The sequence below is a fragment of the Melanostigma gelatinosum genome (genome assembly GCF_949748355.1).
Source record: "Melanostigma gelatinosum genome assembly, chromosome: 14".
In the NCBI taxonomy this organism is placed as follows: Eukaryota; Metazoa; Chordata; class Actinopteri; order Perciformes; family Zoarcidae; genus Melanostigma; species Melanostigma gelatinosum.
Window position 1 is genome coordinate 22,483,391 of NC_136647.1, and position 14,270 is coordinate 22,497,660.

The window sequence follows — 14,270 nt, forward strand, 5'->3', positions numbered from 1 at the left end:
ATCCCATGTTTGGATGCCTGCCCTGAATCTAAAGCTCAGTGTGCACCCATTATTGCTAATTATTAATTGCAGCCTCAGGCAGTGTGCCGGCTTGCCTGCTCAAATCAAACATTGTTATTCTCCAGACAGGTCTGTGTAGCTCACCAAAAACAGCGTTTTAATAGCCTGAGTATTCCGAGCTGTCACCGTATTTGGGTCAAAGTTACAGCATTGACTCAGGCACGAGGGGGAAATGTTCGGGTGCTGACGAGTTTTTTTTCTGACGGTACGAGTGTCTTTTCTCCCGTGTGTTCATCATCTGTATGAGCCTGGAGTAGCATTACATAAGGAGTGGGTATTACACTGCATTTCTTTCATATTTCAGGCCTTGCATCAGTCCTGACAGGAAGGCCGTCCAGCTGGGGAGTGGAAGCCTCGTTCAGTGCTGCTGCATGGTTCACATCCAGGACGCTGGCAGCATGTTTGGCCTTTGACCTTTAGGGTTGCTGGTGGGGCTGCGTCTTTGATCCCAGGATATGACCCTGCCCGTGTTTGCAAAAACCCCTTAGCTGTGATTGATCCTGAGGCTGACACTCGGATCCCCTCCTGCTGTGTGACGGGGCCCGTGGTGGTCTTTGGGATGATGAAGGGCGGGCGGTTCCCAAGACAGGGGGATAAAATGTGCACGCTGGGCATGCAATGAAGCTTGTACGCTCATGTCAGGTGAACAGGCAGATCACAACGAGGGGGGCTAGGTATAGTGAACAAAGTGCCCCCGTCAGGTTTTACTTTCTCTCAAAAAAGGCACATTATTTCGTGTTTACATCAACTAGGTATATTGTAAGGAGGGCACACAACAACATTGCATACCATGTAAGAAACCCCAAAGCCACTACAGAATATATGTCACGGTGCATTATGACTTTTCAGCTTTTGATCCTTTTTTCATCCAACTTTTTCAACTTCAAATAAGAAAATGCAAATTGAAACACTGGCGGTTCGGTGTTTCTTTCTGTTAGTTGTCTTTGTGTTCTTTAGGACGCTTCCCCACCTCCCTGTCTCTCTCGGTCTCTCGGTCTTCTCCTCACACTAATTGAGACGGAGAATGAAAGAGGAGCAGGAGATCAGGTGGGAAGATGAGAAATCAATTAGGACCGGTGGATGGCGTCATTATGCATTCACACCACCCTCTGTGGAGGAAGGCCTGTCACTTGCTACAGAATCAATAGAAATCAAAGAGGCGTGTGTGTGTGTGTGAGAGAGAAAGAGAGAGACAGAGAGAGGATGCAAACATGGACTGCCCCTCCTGCCCTCCATCTATGCTCAAAGACATCTGATGAGCCTGGTTCCTGGGATCATAAAGGTGCCCCACAGACCTGAATCCCGGCTCCTGTGGGTTCTGGGCTGGTGGTTGATATGCTCTCCAGCCAACCAAGCATAGCAGATCCATTATCACGGCATATAGTTTAACCAATAAGCATCTATTATAGACGTCATCAATCAAAGCCCAACAGGTCAAGGTCTCAGATGATCTGTGTTTTCCCGTTGGTGACAAATAGTCCTTTTGGGTCCAATAGTTCAGGTAGGAAGGAGCCACAGGGACGAACGGCAGGGCTGCTCCCTCTCTCTCTGGTTCGTTAGTGCTCTCAGCTTCTTCTCACTCTGTTTTAGTAGTAGTAGTCGTAGTACTAGTCGGGACACAAGAAGTGTTAACTCCACATTCTAGTATTCATGCTAGTTGCGTCCAGTACTACCCTGCTACGTGTTTAACTAATCAGTGACGTTCAGCCCTGCAACACCCGCCCCCATAGCTCCTGGACCTAAAGTTCTGCCTCTATAGTCTCTTTTCCACCACAGGACCTCTCTACAGGGACGAGGAACAGTTTGAGAAACTCATTGCGTTTCAACCGCAGAGTCCAGAGTCCAGAGTCCAGAGTCCATATTAAGTTCTGGAGACATTTAATCCCCTGAAAAAAAGGTCCTGGTCACGGGGGTAGTACTTTCTGAGACTACAGGAACTTTCGGGGCGGTGACCACCGCTGATTGTTCAAACACACACGCCGCAGCTTCAACTTGTGTACCATCATACACAAAGAAGATGAAGGGATGAAGAGAGATCATTTCTCTTTGCTTGATGACATGAAAAGTAAAGTTTCCCTCCTCATTTTTTCAAAAGATGGAGAGAAAGAGATGAGCGAGCTGAGAGGGCGAGCGGTAGGCGAGAGAGACCAAAAGCACAAATACATAACCATGAGAAGAGATGATTAACTGAGGAGACACTCTTCAGGCATCACTAGTGCATCAGTAAATACTAGGCAGCAGTAGATGTCGTCGCAGTGACACAAAACACAAGTTTTTTTCCGATAAAATGGACGGCCACACTGAACTTCTTCAGTTCTGTAGACCGCTGTGGAAATACAACAACGGGCTTAAGTTCATTGAAAAGTCGTCCCGAGACTAAAATTGACAGGAAATCCTTGGTGGAAATGCGTTTTGTTATTTTTTTGCCTGGAAGTATCCAAGAGGATCTGAATCTCAGGTCCTCCTGGTTGAAATGCACAAACTGTGTGTTCCTGAGTCTGTACAACCCTGAAAGTGGAAGCAAAAAGCCAACACGGCTCAGGCTGTGGAGGCTTAAAGCGCTGAGACCTGAATCTGTTCTCAGCCTTGTTTGACTTCACTCGTTTTGAATCGTCTTCATCTCTTCATCACTCTTTTTTTTAACTGAGCATTCACAGCCATGACCCCACTACGTCCACTAAGTGTGTGACCAATGCTGCCTCAATGTTTACTCCTCTGCTAAAGCTGTGTTACTTGAGGGATTCCTTTTTTTATAGCTTGGAAGCATCAGTAATTCAAAACTCTTGTTGATGAACCCAGAGAGTGCTCCCGTCCTCTCGCCTTCACATGATGCCTTACTGCTCGCTATTGTTAAAATGTTTCATCAAGAATAATGACTGAATATGTGGATGTGATGAACATTTAAAATGAGGGTTAAAAGTGAGTAACAGCTGGGTGATTGATCAGCTGCCACAGAGCTGCTGACTTACATTCTCCTCAATGCACTTGTCTTCCTGTTCATTGAGAAATGTTCTCATGACTTTGTTGCCTCTATATCCAAAAGTCCCTCATATTCATACTTTTTAAAAAGTTTTTGTGGCCTTTACTGTAAGCGTTGAGGCAGTCAGATGAACTGTGTGTGTGTGTGTGTGTGTGTGTGTGTGTGTGTGTGTGTGTGTGTGTGTGTGTGTGTGTGTGTGTGTGTGTGTGTGTGTGTGTGTGTGTGTGTGTGTGTGTGTGTGTGTGTGTGAGAGAGATAAAGAGATAGGGAGAGCTTAAGTGAAAGAGTTGTCAGATCTGAGTTGCCGTCATCACTGGAGGCCTGTCACGGCTTAATGCACTCAATGTCACCGCTGGCACCTTCTCCCTTATGAAGCCTCACTCAGCACGCACAAAGACTTTGGTTCTATTGTGCCCCCGATAACGATTCCTCTCCATTGCCTGCGTTGCAGTGCCCCCTCAGATCGTGGTTCGGCCGCGGGACCAGATCACAGCCCCGGCTCGCACCGTGACCTTCCTCTGTGGCACCAAAGGAAACCCTCCGCCGGCCGTCTTCTGGCAGAAAGAAGGCAGCCAGGTAAGAGTGACCTGTATGACTCTCTTTCTGTTTCATGGACTTCACTTCTGCCCTCTGACGCATCCATCACGGTCTCGTGGTCACTTTGCGTCTGAAAGCGATTTTGTTCAATTAGCAGTAATATGATATCTGTCTAAATTAATATTGTACAACTTTTAAGGGACTAGATGGTGGTTGAGGTTATATAACGCTTCTGGTGCATAAAGAAGGGCGTTAGCCCTGAAGCTCCAGCAACACTTTATAATAAGAACGTTTCAAACTCTGGCCAAATACTGTAGTGTCACCTACATCCAACATTAGACACAACCTCCCAGCTAAAAACCTTGTTTTCATGCACTGGTCCATTTAGAGGTTTTGGTCTATTTTGCTTCCATTACATTTCTTCTTTCAGACGAGTGGAACGAAAACACCCAAAATACACATTGAGGTGATTCATTTCCTACTTTGCCTAACCCTCATACATCATTCATAGCCTGATTTATACGACATGAATATGTGGCCATGAATGAGTTTCATGTATGCTCATTTGGTTTTAGACCAATCAAAGGTGAGGGGAGACACTACAGGGGAATACGGTCAAACAAATGTATCCATATAACGAATAGATATCACCACCAGACTTCCCCAGTTCATTACTTCCATTACGAGAATTATTGTTTTTGTATACATTTTTTCTGAAAATGTATGTTTAGATCATGCATTGTCTTCTTAAATATATGCTATATTTGCATACATTTCCAGAACAGAAATATTAACGTTGGATAAAGCCAGGTTCAATGTTACAGTAAAAGGTTCTTCTAGATATCTCATTGTATCACACATGTTTTTAGTAGTAACACGTTTATACATCAGGCTATGAATTATATATAACAGACCCCTCGATAAAACACCTTCAGAATATAGATATTCTATTTCCAACCAGATTAATCCAAGTAGGATAAGAATGAAAGCAGCTGAACACAATGACACAGACACGATAATGAACACAGCAGCCATCAATGTTCTGATGTTAGGCTGAGCTGCTCTCCCTCACATGCCTCCCTGGTACACGTGCTTTACAGAAAGCCTGCATCTCTGCTTCTCACTGTCATGTTCCTGACTCTCATCCTCTGCTTTTATCATTATGTAGTTCAGTGCCAGGGTGACTCACTCACACACACACACACACACACCCACCCACACACACTTGCACATTCATACACACCTCATTTTCCCATCATCCACACAGGGTATTATTCACCAAAGTGTAAGTCTGCTCAGGCCTGTGTGTGTGTGTGTGTGTGTGTGTGTGTGTGTGTGTGTGTGTGTGTGTGTGTGTGTGTGTGTGTGTGTGTGTGTGTGTGTGTGTGTGTGTGTGTGTGTGTGTGTGTGTGTGTGTGTGTGTGTGGGAAAGGCGAGCGTGTGAGAAGCACTGCAGCCTGTTGGAATGCGCTGAAAGGCCCGACGACAGTGCGTGGGTGCCTGTAGCATGGCTCCCAGGTACAGATTAGAGAAGGGGGAGATTGGAGGAGGCCTGGAGAATGTGTGTGGGAGAGAACAAGAGTGGAGGAGAGAGATAAAGAGGAGAAAGTGCGGAGGACAAGGGGGGAGAGGAAGTATGTGGGTAGCATGTTGGGATAGAAACACCGGCGTTATTTCATGTTACATGAAAAGGGAGAAGATCAGGGATGAAGGTTGGAGGAAAAACACTTTTGGTGTCATTGTTTCTGGAGTAAAGTAACAACAGATATGGATGCAATGCAAGAAGTTACCGGCTAAATGCACATCGACGACCAACACTGAAAATAGTTTTTTTAGCTACAATAATGTTGTAGCTGTTCTGCAGCAAGCCAGCAACCACTGTGTGCTACTGTTCATCCTCCATCCATCCCTCCACATCATGTCTCTTTACATGCAATGGAATTTATTTTTGGAATCTTTAGTGTGTATTGTTATTGTTATTTTAAAATGAATTTGACGGCATAAAGTGTGGACATGATCATGAAGAATGTAAATACAAAGACAAATCCTCCTCATGTTTCCCTTCCCCAGATTCTGCTGTTCCCCATCCAGGAGCCGTCACAGTCGGGCCGTTTCTCCGTGTCGCTGAGCGGCGAGCTCACCATCACCGACGTCCAAGTGGAAGACTCCGGCTATTACATCTGCCAGGCCATCAGTGTGGCCGGCAGCATCCTGACCAAAGCCCTGCTGGAGGTGGAAAGTGGTGAGTAACGGCCGTGGAGTCACAGGATTACAGTAATCTGATTACATGAGTACCGATCACATTGAAGATGCTATGATTGGTAGCTACGATATGTATGACTGCTGTCTATACCCGGCGGTGTTGTTATTTGGCTTTTGACTGTCACTGTTTAAATTCACACACCTGTTGTGTAATTGCTCAATATCTGAATTCAGTTTGGTCCGAATGTATCAGTTCATTTCATCAGGAGACAGGAGCGTCCTGTCTTCACACCATCAACCTTCCTCTGTCGTTCTGTTGATTGACTCCACCGCCAACATGACTCTGAGCAAGTCATCGAGTCACAAATCCCGTCTGAAAATGCAAGAAATGCATCTATAACTGCACTGAGTTGTATTGTCTGGCATCTATTTGGCACATTATTTTCATAGGTTTTTAGAAGACAGTCCTGAACTAAATGACACATTGATGTGGACAATTTCTGGCATCTGAATGAGACAAATATGTCTGTTAAAGGGCCAGTGTGTAGGACTGCGACCAACTGAAGCTTCTCCCACGTGACAAGCATGAAGAACTACGGTGACCGATGTGGACATGCGGATGTGCCTCTCTTGAGACAGTTTTCAGTTTGTCTGTTCTGGGCTACAGTAGAAACATGGCCGACTCCGTAAAGTACAAGTAGATACAAGCTGTCTGCCGATATATATCCGACTAAACGCTACACTGGCCCTTTAAAACTTTAGTCAACAGAAAAATAAGATAGGCTCATGTGAGCAACATGTGTGTCCTCAGCTTGCAGCTTTTACACGCCAGTTAAAAAAAGGAAGAAATATGAAAGTCTCCTCTCTGTAAACTTCATTCAATTCAATTTATTTAGTATAACCCAAATTCACAAATCACAAATTCACCTCAGTGGGCTTTAACTGGAGGAAGTAAAAAGAAAAATGTGTTCCCTAATGTCATATCTGATTAATAACTTCTCCCAATCTGTTGATTGAACCCCCCCCCCCCCACCCGTGCAGCGATATAGATTCAAAAAGACATCCTTCAAATCCTTTTCAAATTCAAATATTCTCCTCCGAATGAGCCAACAGCAGGATTCCTTATCTGATGTAATCAAAAGGGACAACTGGTGATAGCTCTATGCAAATAACCCTGCTGCAGCATATGCTGCCCCCCCCCCCCCCCCCCCACACACACACACACACACACACACACACACACACACACACACACACACACACACACTCAGGGAGTAAACAGGGATTTTGTTCAGCTCTGTCTACGCTAACTCCTATGTTGACTCTTCACACTTTGGGTTTAGCTCCAGCTAGCCTTTCACAGAGAAGAAGACGAGTGAAGGCTCGCTCTGACGTCTGAAGGCAAATGGCACACGCTCGGCTGAGTGAAGTGTTCTATTTTTCGCTCCATCGTTGCGTCGCGGTTGCCGTCGCAGGAAAAGAAAAGACAAACTCTCAGTTACAAACAGTCTTCAGCTCCTTTTTACCACCAGCTATGACTGTGCAGCAATTGACTCCACTCTTCCAAACTAAAGATGAACTCTGCTCGTTGGCAGCACTCATACCATGTGTTTACATTTAGGGTTGAACATAGAGACGAAGGCATGGAGAGCAGCCTTACTGGCCATGTGTTGCTCTGTGGTGACTGTGAAGGCTCTTCAGGGTTTACAAGCAGTAAAGGTGAAGCCCAGTGGTGCAGCCCATGTAAATGAAGATTTATTTATTTATTTTCAAATTCCTCCTCAGTGTTTTGCCAACGACGATTCAGTTGTCCGGTAGCAAAATGCGTTGTGTCCATTTCAAATGTAATAGAAAGAACTTGCAGGAGTACAGTTGATGTTTTAATTATTGTATTGAAGTATGTAAGTATTGAATAGAATAATAGTGAATAGCTTATTCACTACATGATAGCGAGTTCAGATTTCGGTTTCTGGTCAGTGTCGTTTGTGGGCTTTTACACCCCATAACACAAAGACTCTTTTGGGTGCTCTTGAGTTTCTCTCGCTCGTTTATAAATGGACAGACAGCAGTGCCCTCACACTGTGTGCTACATGGTCTGTAGATCGACAGTGAATTACATCTTGATCACAGCGGAAATTCATGAGGTTTAACTCAAAAAGTAATCTGTTCTCTGACAAGAGGGGGGCTCAGTTATGGCCTTGTATCCATAGACATGATATGGGTATTGGACAGAGTCACCGTGACCCATAGCTTAGCTTTTATGGGCTACGGTTTTTGAAGTGTTGAGTTTTGACCATCGTCATTTTGAGTTTTGGTCGTCATAAGTACAACAGAACGCTGAGGAAGACTCTTTTAGGCAACCAACATTTTACATCCAACTTTCATGAACTCAAACACACTGTGAAAGGGTTAACGTTAGGGGAAAACACAGGGAACTCCCAGAGCAGACAACGCCTTGGAAGCCATTTGTCAATCACTGTGTAGCCCCGCCCTAAAGCATCCCCTGCTTTATGGTCTGTGTGACTCTAAATGGAGCATAATGTACTAAATGAACATCATGCTGTATTGAAGAAGACTTGAAACTAGAGATTGAGACATAAACTCATGTTTACAATGTTTACTGAGGTAATAAATCAAGAGAGAAGTAGAGTCATTTTCTCATAGACTTCTATACAACCAGAGGAGTCGCCCCCTGGTGGACACTAGAGAGAATGCAGCTTTAACACATGAAGCTTCGGCTTCACTTTTCAGACCTGGACTTTGCTGCCTGGTTGAATCTCAAACCATCAAACTTCGTTTTCTGTCCCTGCAGCACCATCGGACCGCCTCCCGCCCATCATACGACAGGGCCCAGCCAATCACACTCTAGCTCCTGGCTCCACCGCTCAGCTGCACTGCCACATCATGGGCAACCCCATCCCCAGCATCCAATGGGAGAAAGACGGCCAGAGGATCCTGGGAAACGATGGTCGAATCAGCTTGATGGAAAACGGCACCTTCCAAATCACCAACCTCCAGGTATTTGAATGAAAGACTTCCAACTAAAGTGTAGACACAGTTAACGTTATCCCAGACGAATGACAACTTTTTAATTGTTATTTTGCCTTTTAAATTGACAGCTCTTCTGAGCTGACCTTCAACTTATTTTAATTCATTGTATATTTTTTACTGCTTCTCATTCCATCAAATCGCAATTTCCAGGGAACTCATTAAAATGTATTCATGATCTTCATGTATTACGATTTGCACATCAAACATGATGCAGTACGTGGAAGATAACCAAATTCTAAATTCCACCAGATAAAACACACAGTTTTAATTGCAGCGAAAGTATCAGGACATTTTTTACCGGTGACTCAAAAGATAGAGAGAGGTGGGGAAAGTAGCAAAGCCGCATCTGTGAGGCGTGATCACCAGGATAATGAGCACGCCAGGCCATTAGCAATCGTTAGCATCGTCTTACTCCACGCTAATGAAATCCATTCCGCCCAGAATTCCCTCCCGGGTATGAAATAGCACCTGAGGTCACCGCAGCCTCTGCGCGACTCGAAGGAGGCTCACGCATTAATTGATTGTGGGTTCTCAATGATTAACGATCGCTGAGGCTTGTAATTAAATCCTCAATACATCACTGCAAGTGAGGAGTGGATGAATGGGAGCGAGAGGTAGAGGCGGAGGAGCAGGAGGCTGAGTGAGAGGAGACTCAGTCGGGAGTCAGGAGCCTGAAGTGCATTTTACACTATGTTTATGTCATGCAGGAATAAAAGGGAGAGACTTGACAGCTGAGAGCACCAACTTGGCAGGACTCATGCTTTTGAAGTATGTTGAAGTTCTCTGTCGACTATGGCTGTGTTTGATCAGAACCTACACAGTGAGCAGACATGCCCTCAGTGATTTTACTGTTCTACAGCTCACGCAACAACACCTGCTATTTAGGGCTTTGGATTTCACAGATCATTTCACAGCTGGTTGTTTCATTTGACATGTTCTTCCGCACACTTTAGTTCGGGGCTTGTCAGCGATGGCAGATGTTGGACCATCACTATAACACAAAACAACAGCTGTAATGATGGCAGAAGACACGACTAAGTCCTGTGAGCTAACATGATCACATTCTGACAATGCAACGCTAACATGCTGATGTTTAGCAGGTATAATGTCCACCATGTTTAACTTCTTACCATGCTAACATTTGCTAATAAGCACTAAAAACTAGCTGGAACTGATGGGAATGTCAAAATTGTGGCAGGTATTTGTTCATAAAGGTTTTATGGCAACTTCATAGTTTTACCTGAAGATAGCACTAGAGGCAAAGTTAAGGGATTACAATTCGTTAAGAGGGGAACATGGATATTTCTACTTGTTTCTACAAGTGAATCCATCCAATAGTGGTCGAGAGCTTTCACTCAGAGACACATGTCATTACTCCACATGGTCACACACACCAGGCAGCATGAATGGACCCAGTGATGGATCAACCCGCTGTCACCTGAGAGAGCCACGCTGCTAGCATGGTTAAAAGATCTTTGGGGGTTTTCCTATCACAACCAGGATCCTGCTTTTGTAGTTTTTCCTATTTTTTTAATCAGTTAGTACAATATTGTACACACTCAGTGAATTGCTCAGTGTGTACAACATTAGTCATTAAACAGATCCCCAGTTTAGCCGAACTCTGTGGAAGAGAAAAACAAAGATAGCAGCATTGTTCACATCCATCACCGTGGTTAGAGATCCCAGGTGTTAACTTGGTGAGCACAACTAGTGCCAGAACTAGTTGTAATGAACAGATTCATCAATTCAAATCTCTAAACATCTATATCAGTTAGTTATGTTCGTTGAAATCAGAAGAGTATGAAACGCAAACACTTATCATTGAGCACAATCTTCCTTAAAATAGAAAAATAAAAAGCACTTCATCAACCCATTTGAATCTGAACTAATCAGTGTGAAGAAGTGTATTTCATCGGGGCCCCTGGGGGGACAGATGGTCTGTTTGTTCCTCGTACCCTGGCAGTGAGGAGATGCCATTACCCTGGGATCTCTGCCAGACACACACTACCACGGTCCCTCACCGGTGCCAAGACGTCCTGGACAGACGGGAAGTGTGTGTGTGTGGTACTGGTGCTGGGGGGGTGGGGGGGATAAAGAGGTTTGTGCTGCCATTCTGCTAAACGGTTGACGTGTGTGTGTGTGGCAAGAGTGAAAAGAAGCTAACAGATGAACCCAAACAAAGCCTGAAGAGCGTGAGCAGGACAGAAGACAACAGATTACTGGGAGTAATCACGTTAAAGGAGCAGATCGAGTTCATGTGTTGACTTTAAATCCCAGTGAACTCGTGTTATAGCCGGTAATCACGTTTCCCTTCTGCGCCCGCCTAAAAAAGGATCTGACATCATTATAAACGCTATATTGTGCAGGAGGCTGATACCTGTGGTGAGTGGGTAGTTAGCAGGTGGTGGACGAAGACACCAAAGCTCAGATCACTCTGTTTGACTGATTTCTATAAGTGTAGAGCAGAAATATCCCAAAGATGTAGTCAAACTAACAATTAGTACTGTTCCCTCTTTGAATGTGGAGCTCCTCCCTCCCGTTTTCTTCTCTTCCCCTCCCCTCATCCATTTTTCAGCAATCTGTTTTTCGCGTAGCGCCCAGAGCTGCCGGGCTTGATTAATAGTCAGGTGTCCCGGCTGTTTACCCCACCCGCCCTCTCCACCGATTCCCCATCCACCAAATCAAACGCCACCATCTGGGGAGCCGCTTTGTACCCCTTCAGTTAGCCGGCCCACGGGTCAACTCCAGGTCATCAGAGAGAGGAGGAGGAGCAGCGAGGGATGCTGGGTAGGATGGAGAGTCACCTGTCCTGCAGGATGCTCTGACAAGCCACTTAGGCTTGAGTAATTCGTCTGTCAGCGGTTACTGATGAGCCGGACGCGGACGTGGACGCACACGTGCACACCGCTCAGCGAGCCATTAGTCATGATAGGCCCTGCCTCGCACATCCTCTGCATAATGTATAAGCTTTTCAATGGGAGTAATACGGGCTGCGTTCGCAGACTAAGTGAGTACGGTGAGGCCGATTGTGTTTGCGGGTCCTGCATGTAAATTGATGAACTACAGAGGACTGAAAACCTCTGACAGCAAAACGGATGAAAAACTAATTAAAATTCCCCTTAACACTCCCGCACAGAGTGCAACAGGAGAGCGATTTAGAGAGCCAGCAGTCCTCACAGGTGCAGTTAACATTATAATACCGTCAGTCCCCCTACCCTCGCCATGTGCCGTTAGTGGAGCCCAATTCATAATTGATCTGGTTTTACAGCTCCTCTCTCTGGAGCTTTTATTGTAAACAAACAGGGTTTTGTTTTTTACCACATTGTTTGAGTGCATTTCATACCTTGTAAAACCTTTGCAAAGCCTCTATTTGTGAATGTTTGAGAACCCGCCGTCTTGTTTCTTCTTCGCTGCTTGTTTTTCTCGTGCACCGCTGCTTTTAATGGGGCACCAATACATGCACGACTGCCCTTCTTACTCTGCATGTTCTTTTTTATCTCAGACTTGTGGCATGAATGCGCACCCCCGAGAGCTGGTCAATGATACGAGGGCACGCCCATCAAACATTGTCAAAATTCCACAGTACAATCAGGGCTTTAAAGGAAAGTTTGTATTGTGGGATGATGAAATATTAATCCAGTTGGAGTAACAGATGAGTTTCAAGTCTTATCCGACCCCATAGCGAGATCCTGATGTGCACAGCAGTAATACGGCATTCACTTTACAAAGTAATGCCCCAGAAATGAGCATGTGCACGTATTTGATGGCATTTCTTTGCGTTGCACCAAAAGTTGACCCTCGTTCCACTGTTTTTCAGGAGCACTCAGCGTCTGCACTCATTTAAATAAATTGGGGGGGTTACTTTTTCCAAACAGTAATGTTGTCTGTGAATTTCCTTCTGCCGCATGTCTACAGTTTGTTTAATCCACAACCGTGTTCGTGCTACTTGGACTAATTCGACTGTGTGTCACTTGACAATCTTCTGGTGTCCTCCGTCTTCTAACGCCCAGTTGTAGTATGTTTTACCACCTCGACACTATTTCCTCATGTTTTCGTGTCTAAGTGACGAATGGAGACAACAACTTTTGAAACTGGTCCAGTATTGAGGGAGAGCGCTGCAGATGGCAGCCTTAGCGGGGCAGCTAAAGGGTCTTGTTTTTGCCAGTGAAGGGCTCTCGCAAGATTTCAGAAGGAGACTTCTCCCCTCTGTCTGTCTCGCTCAATGCTGGACTCATTTCAATAAAATGTTGTCCCCATTAGTCACTGAAAACATTGGGGAAATCGGGTCCAGGTTAAAAAATAGTGAAGTTAACCTTTAAAAGAAGGATGAAGTGAAATGAAAGAGAGCAGAGCGGGAGAAAGACCTGGAGCAGTGAAGCTAAAGCAACAGAAAGACGTTGAGATGCACTGCTCCTGCTACCTCGGTGTCACATTCCCCAGTGTACAGACCCCCAGCATCTCCCTCTGTTGTAAGCAATTTCACAGCCCGTCTAGCTTCTGGCTTGCCTCCCCAAAAATTTGATAGCCAGCAGCAGTCACAGTGCACACACACACACACACACACACACACACACACACACACACCTCTTAATTACATCTGCCCATAGTATGTCCAGAATGCTAAGTAGCTGTTGAATATAAAGACTGGCTCCTCAGACATTTCTGGACCACTAGCTGCTCATTAAAATGCTGTCCTTTGATCCTCCTTGAACTCTGCTCCTCTGCCGTGTAGGAAGAAGACGAGGAACATAAAAGCCACCAGCTTGACTTTAAATTCAAATAGGTCCACTGAGAATATTTCATTTTTATAAAATAAAGTCACTATCAATGACAGAATGGCCAGAGTAAATGCAGCTATTAACAGCAGATGCTCTGTTAAGGGTTGCCAGATGAGAATTGAATGAACAATTATCCAATTGACAGTAATTGATGCCCAAGGAAGTGCACTTACTTTAAAATGTAGATAAACATAAGCAATGTAGTGCCTGAATGCTGCATTTCACTTAAAAAAAACATTGTCTGGAATTTAAATATCATCATAACACAGTAGAATATTTATGAATAATATATTATATTATTATGTTCATTATTACCAATTTACTGAAGTATCAGAAAAAGACAGTCAGGAAGTTACCTCACATCCAAACCTTTGACATTGTCATAAGGCCCTGTGTGTCTCCACCTGTGCAGGATGTCCTCCTGTCCATCTATGCATCAGTAGTTCTGTCCCTCCTGTCCGTCTATGCATCAGTAGTTCTGTCCCTCCTGTCCGTCTATGCATCAGTAGTTCTGTCCCTCCTGTCCGTCTATGCATCAGTAGTTCTGTCCCTCCTGTCCGTCTATGCATCAGTAGTTCTGTCCATCTATGCATCAGTAGTTCTGTCCCTCCTGTCCGTCTATGCTTCAGTAGTTCTGTCCCTCCTGTCCGTCTATGCTTCAG

The 14,270-nt window shown here is 44.9% G+C and overlaps 1 protein-coding gene across 3 annotated transcripts in view; it reads left to right on the top strand.

Moving 5' to 3' along the window:
- Positions 1 to 14,270, top strand: part of robo3 (roundabout, axon guidance receptor, homolog 3) — a gene marked incomplete at its 5' end in the record, with an annotated part of 178,181 nt that overhangs the window by 138,720 nt on the left and 25,191 nt on the right. For all 3 annotated transcript variants that reach the window (XM_079283902.1, XM_079283903.1, XM_079283904.1), the window contains 3 exons: positions 3,492 to 3,616; positions 5,648 to 5,819; positions 8,592 to 8,797. In XM_079283902.1, coding sequence (XP_079140028.1) covers positions 3,492 to 3,616; positions 5,648 to 5,819; positions 8,592 to 8,797 — 503 coding nt within the window. The remainder of the gene's footprint in view (positions 1 to 3,491; positions 3,617 to 5,647; positions 5,820 to 8,591; positions 8,798 to 14,270) is intronic.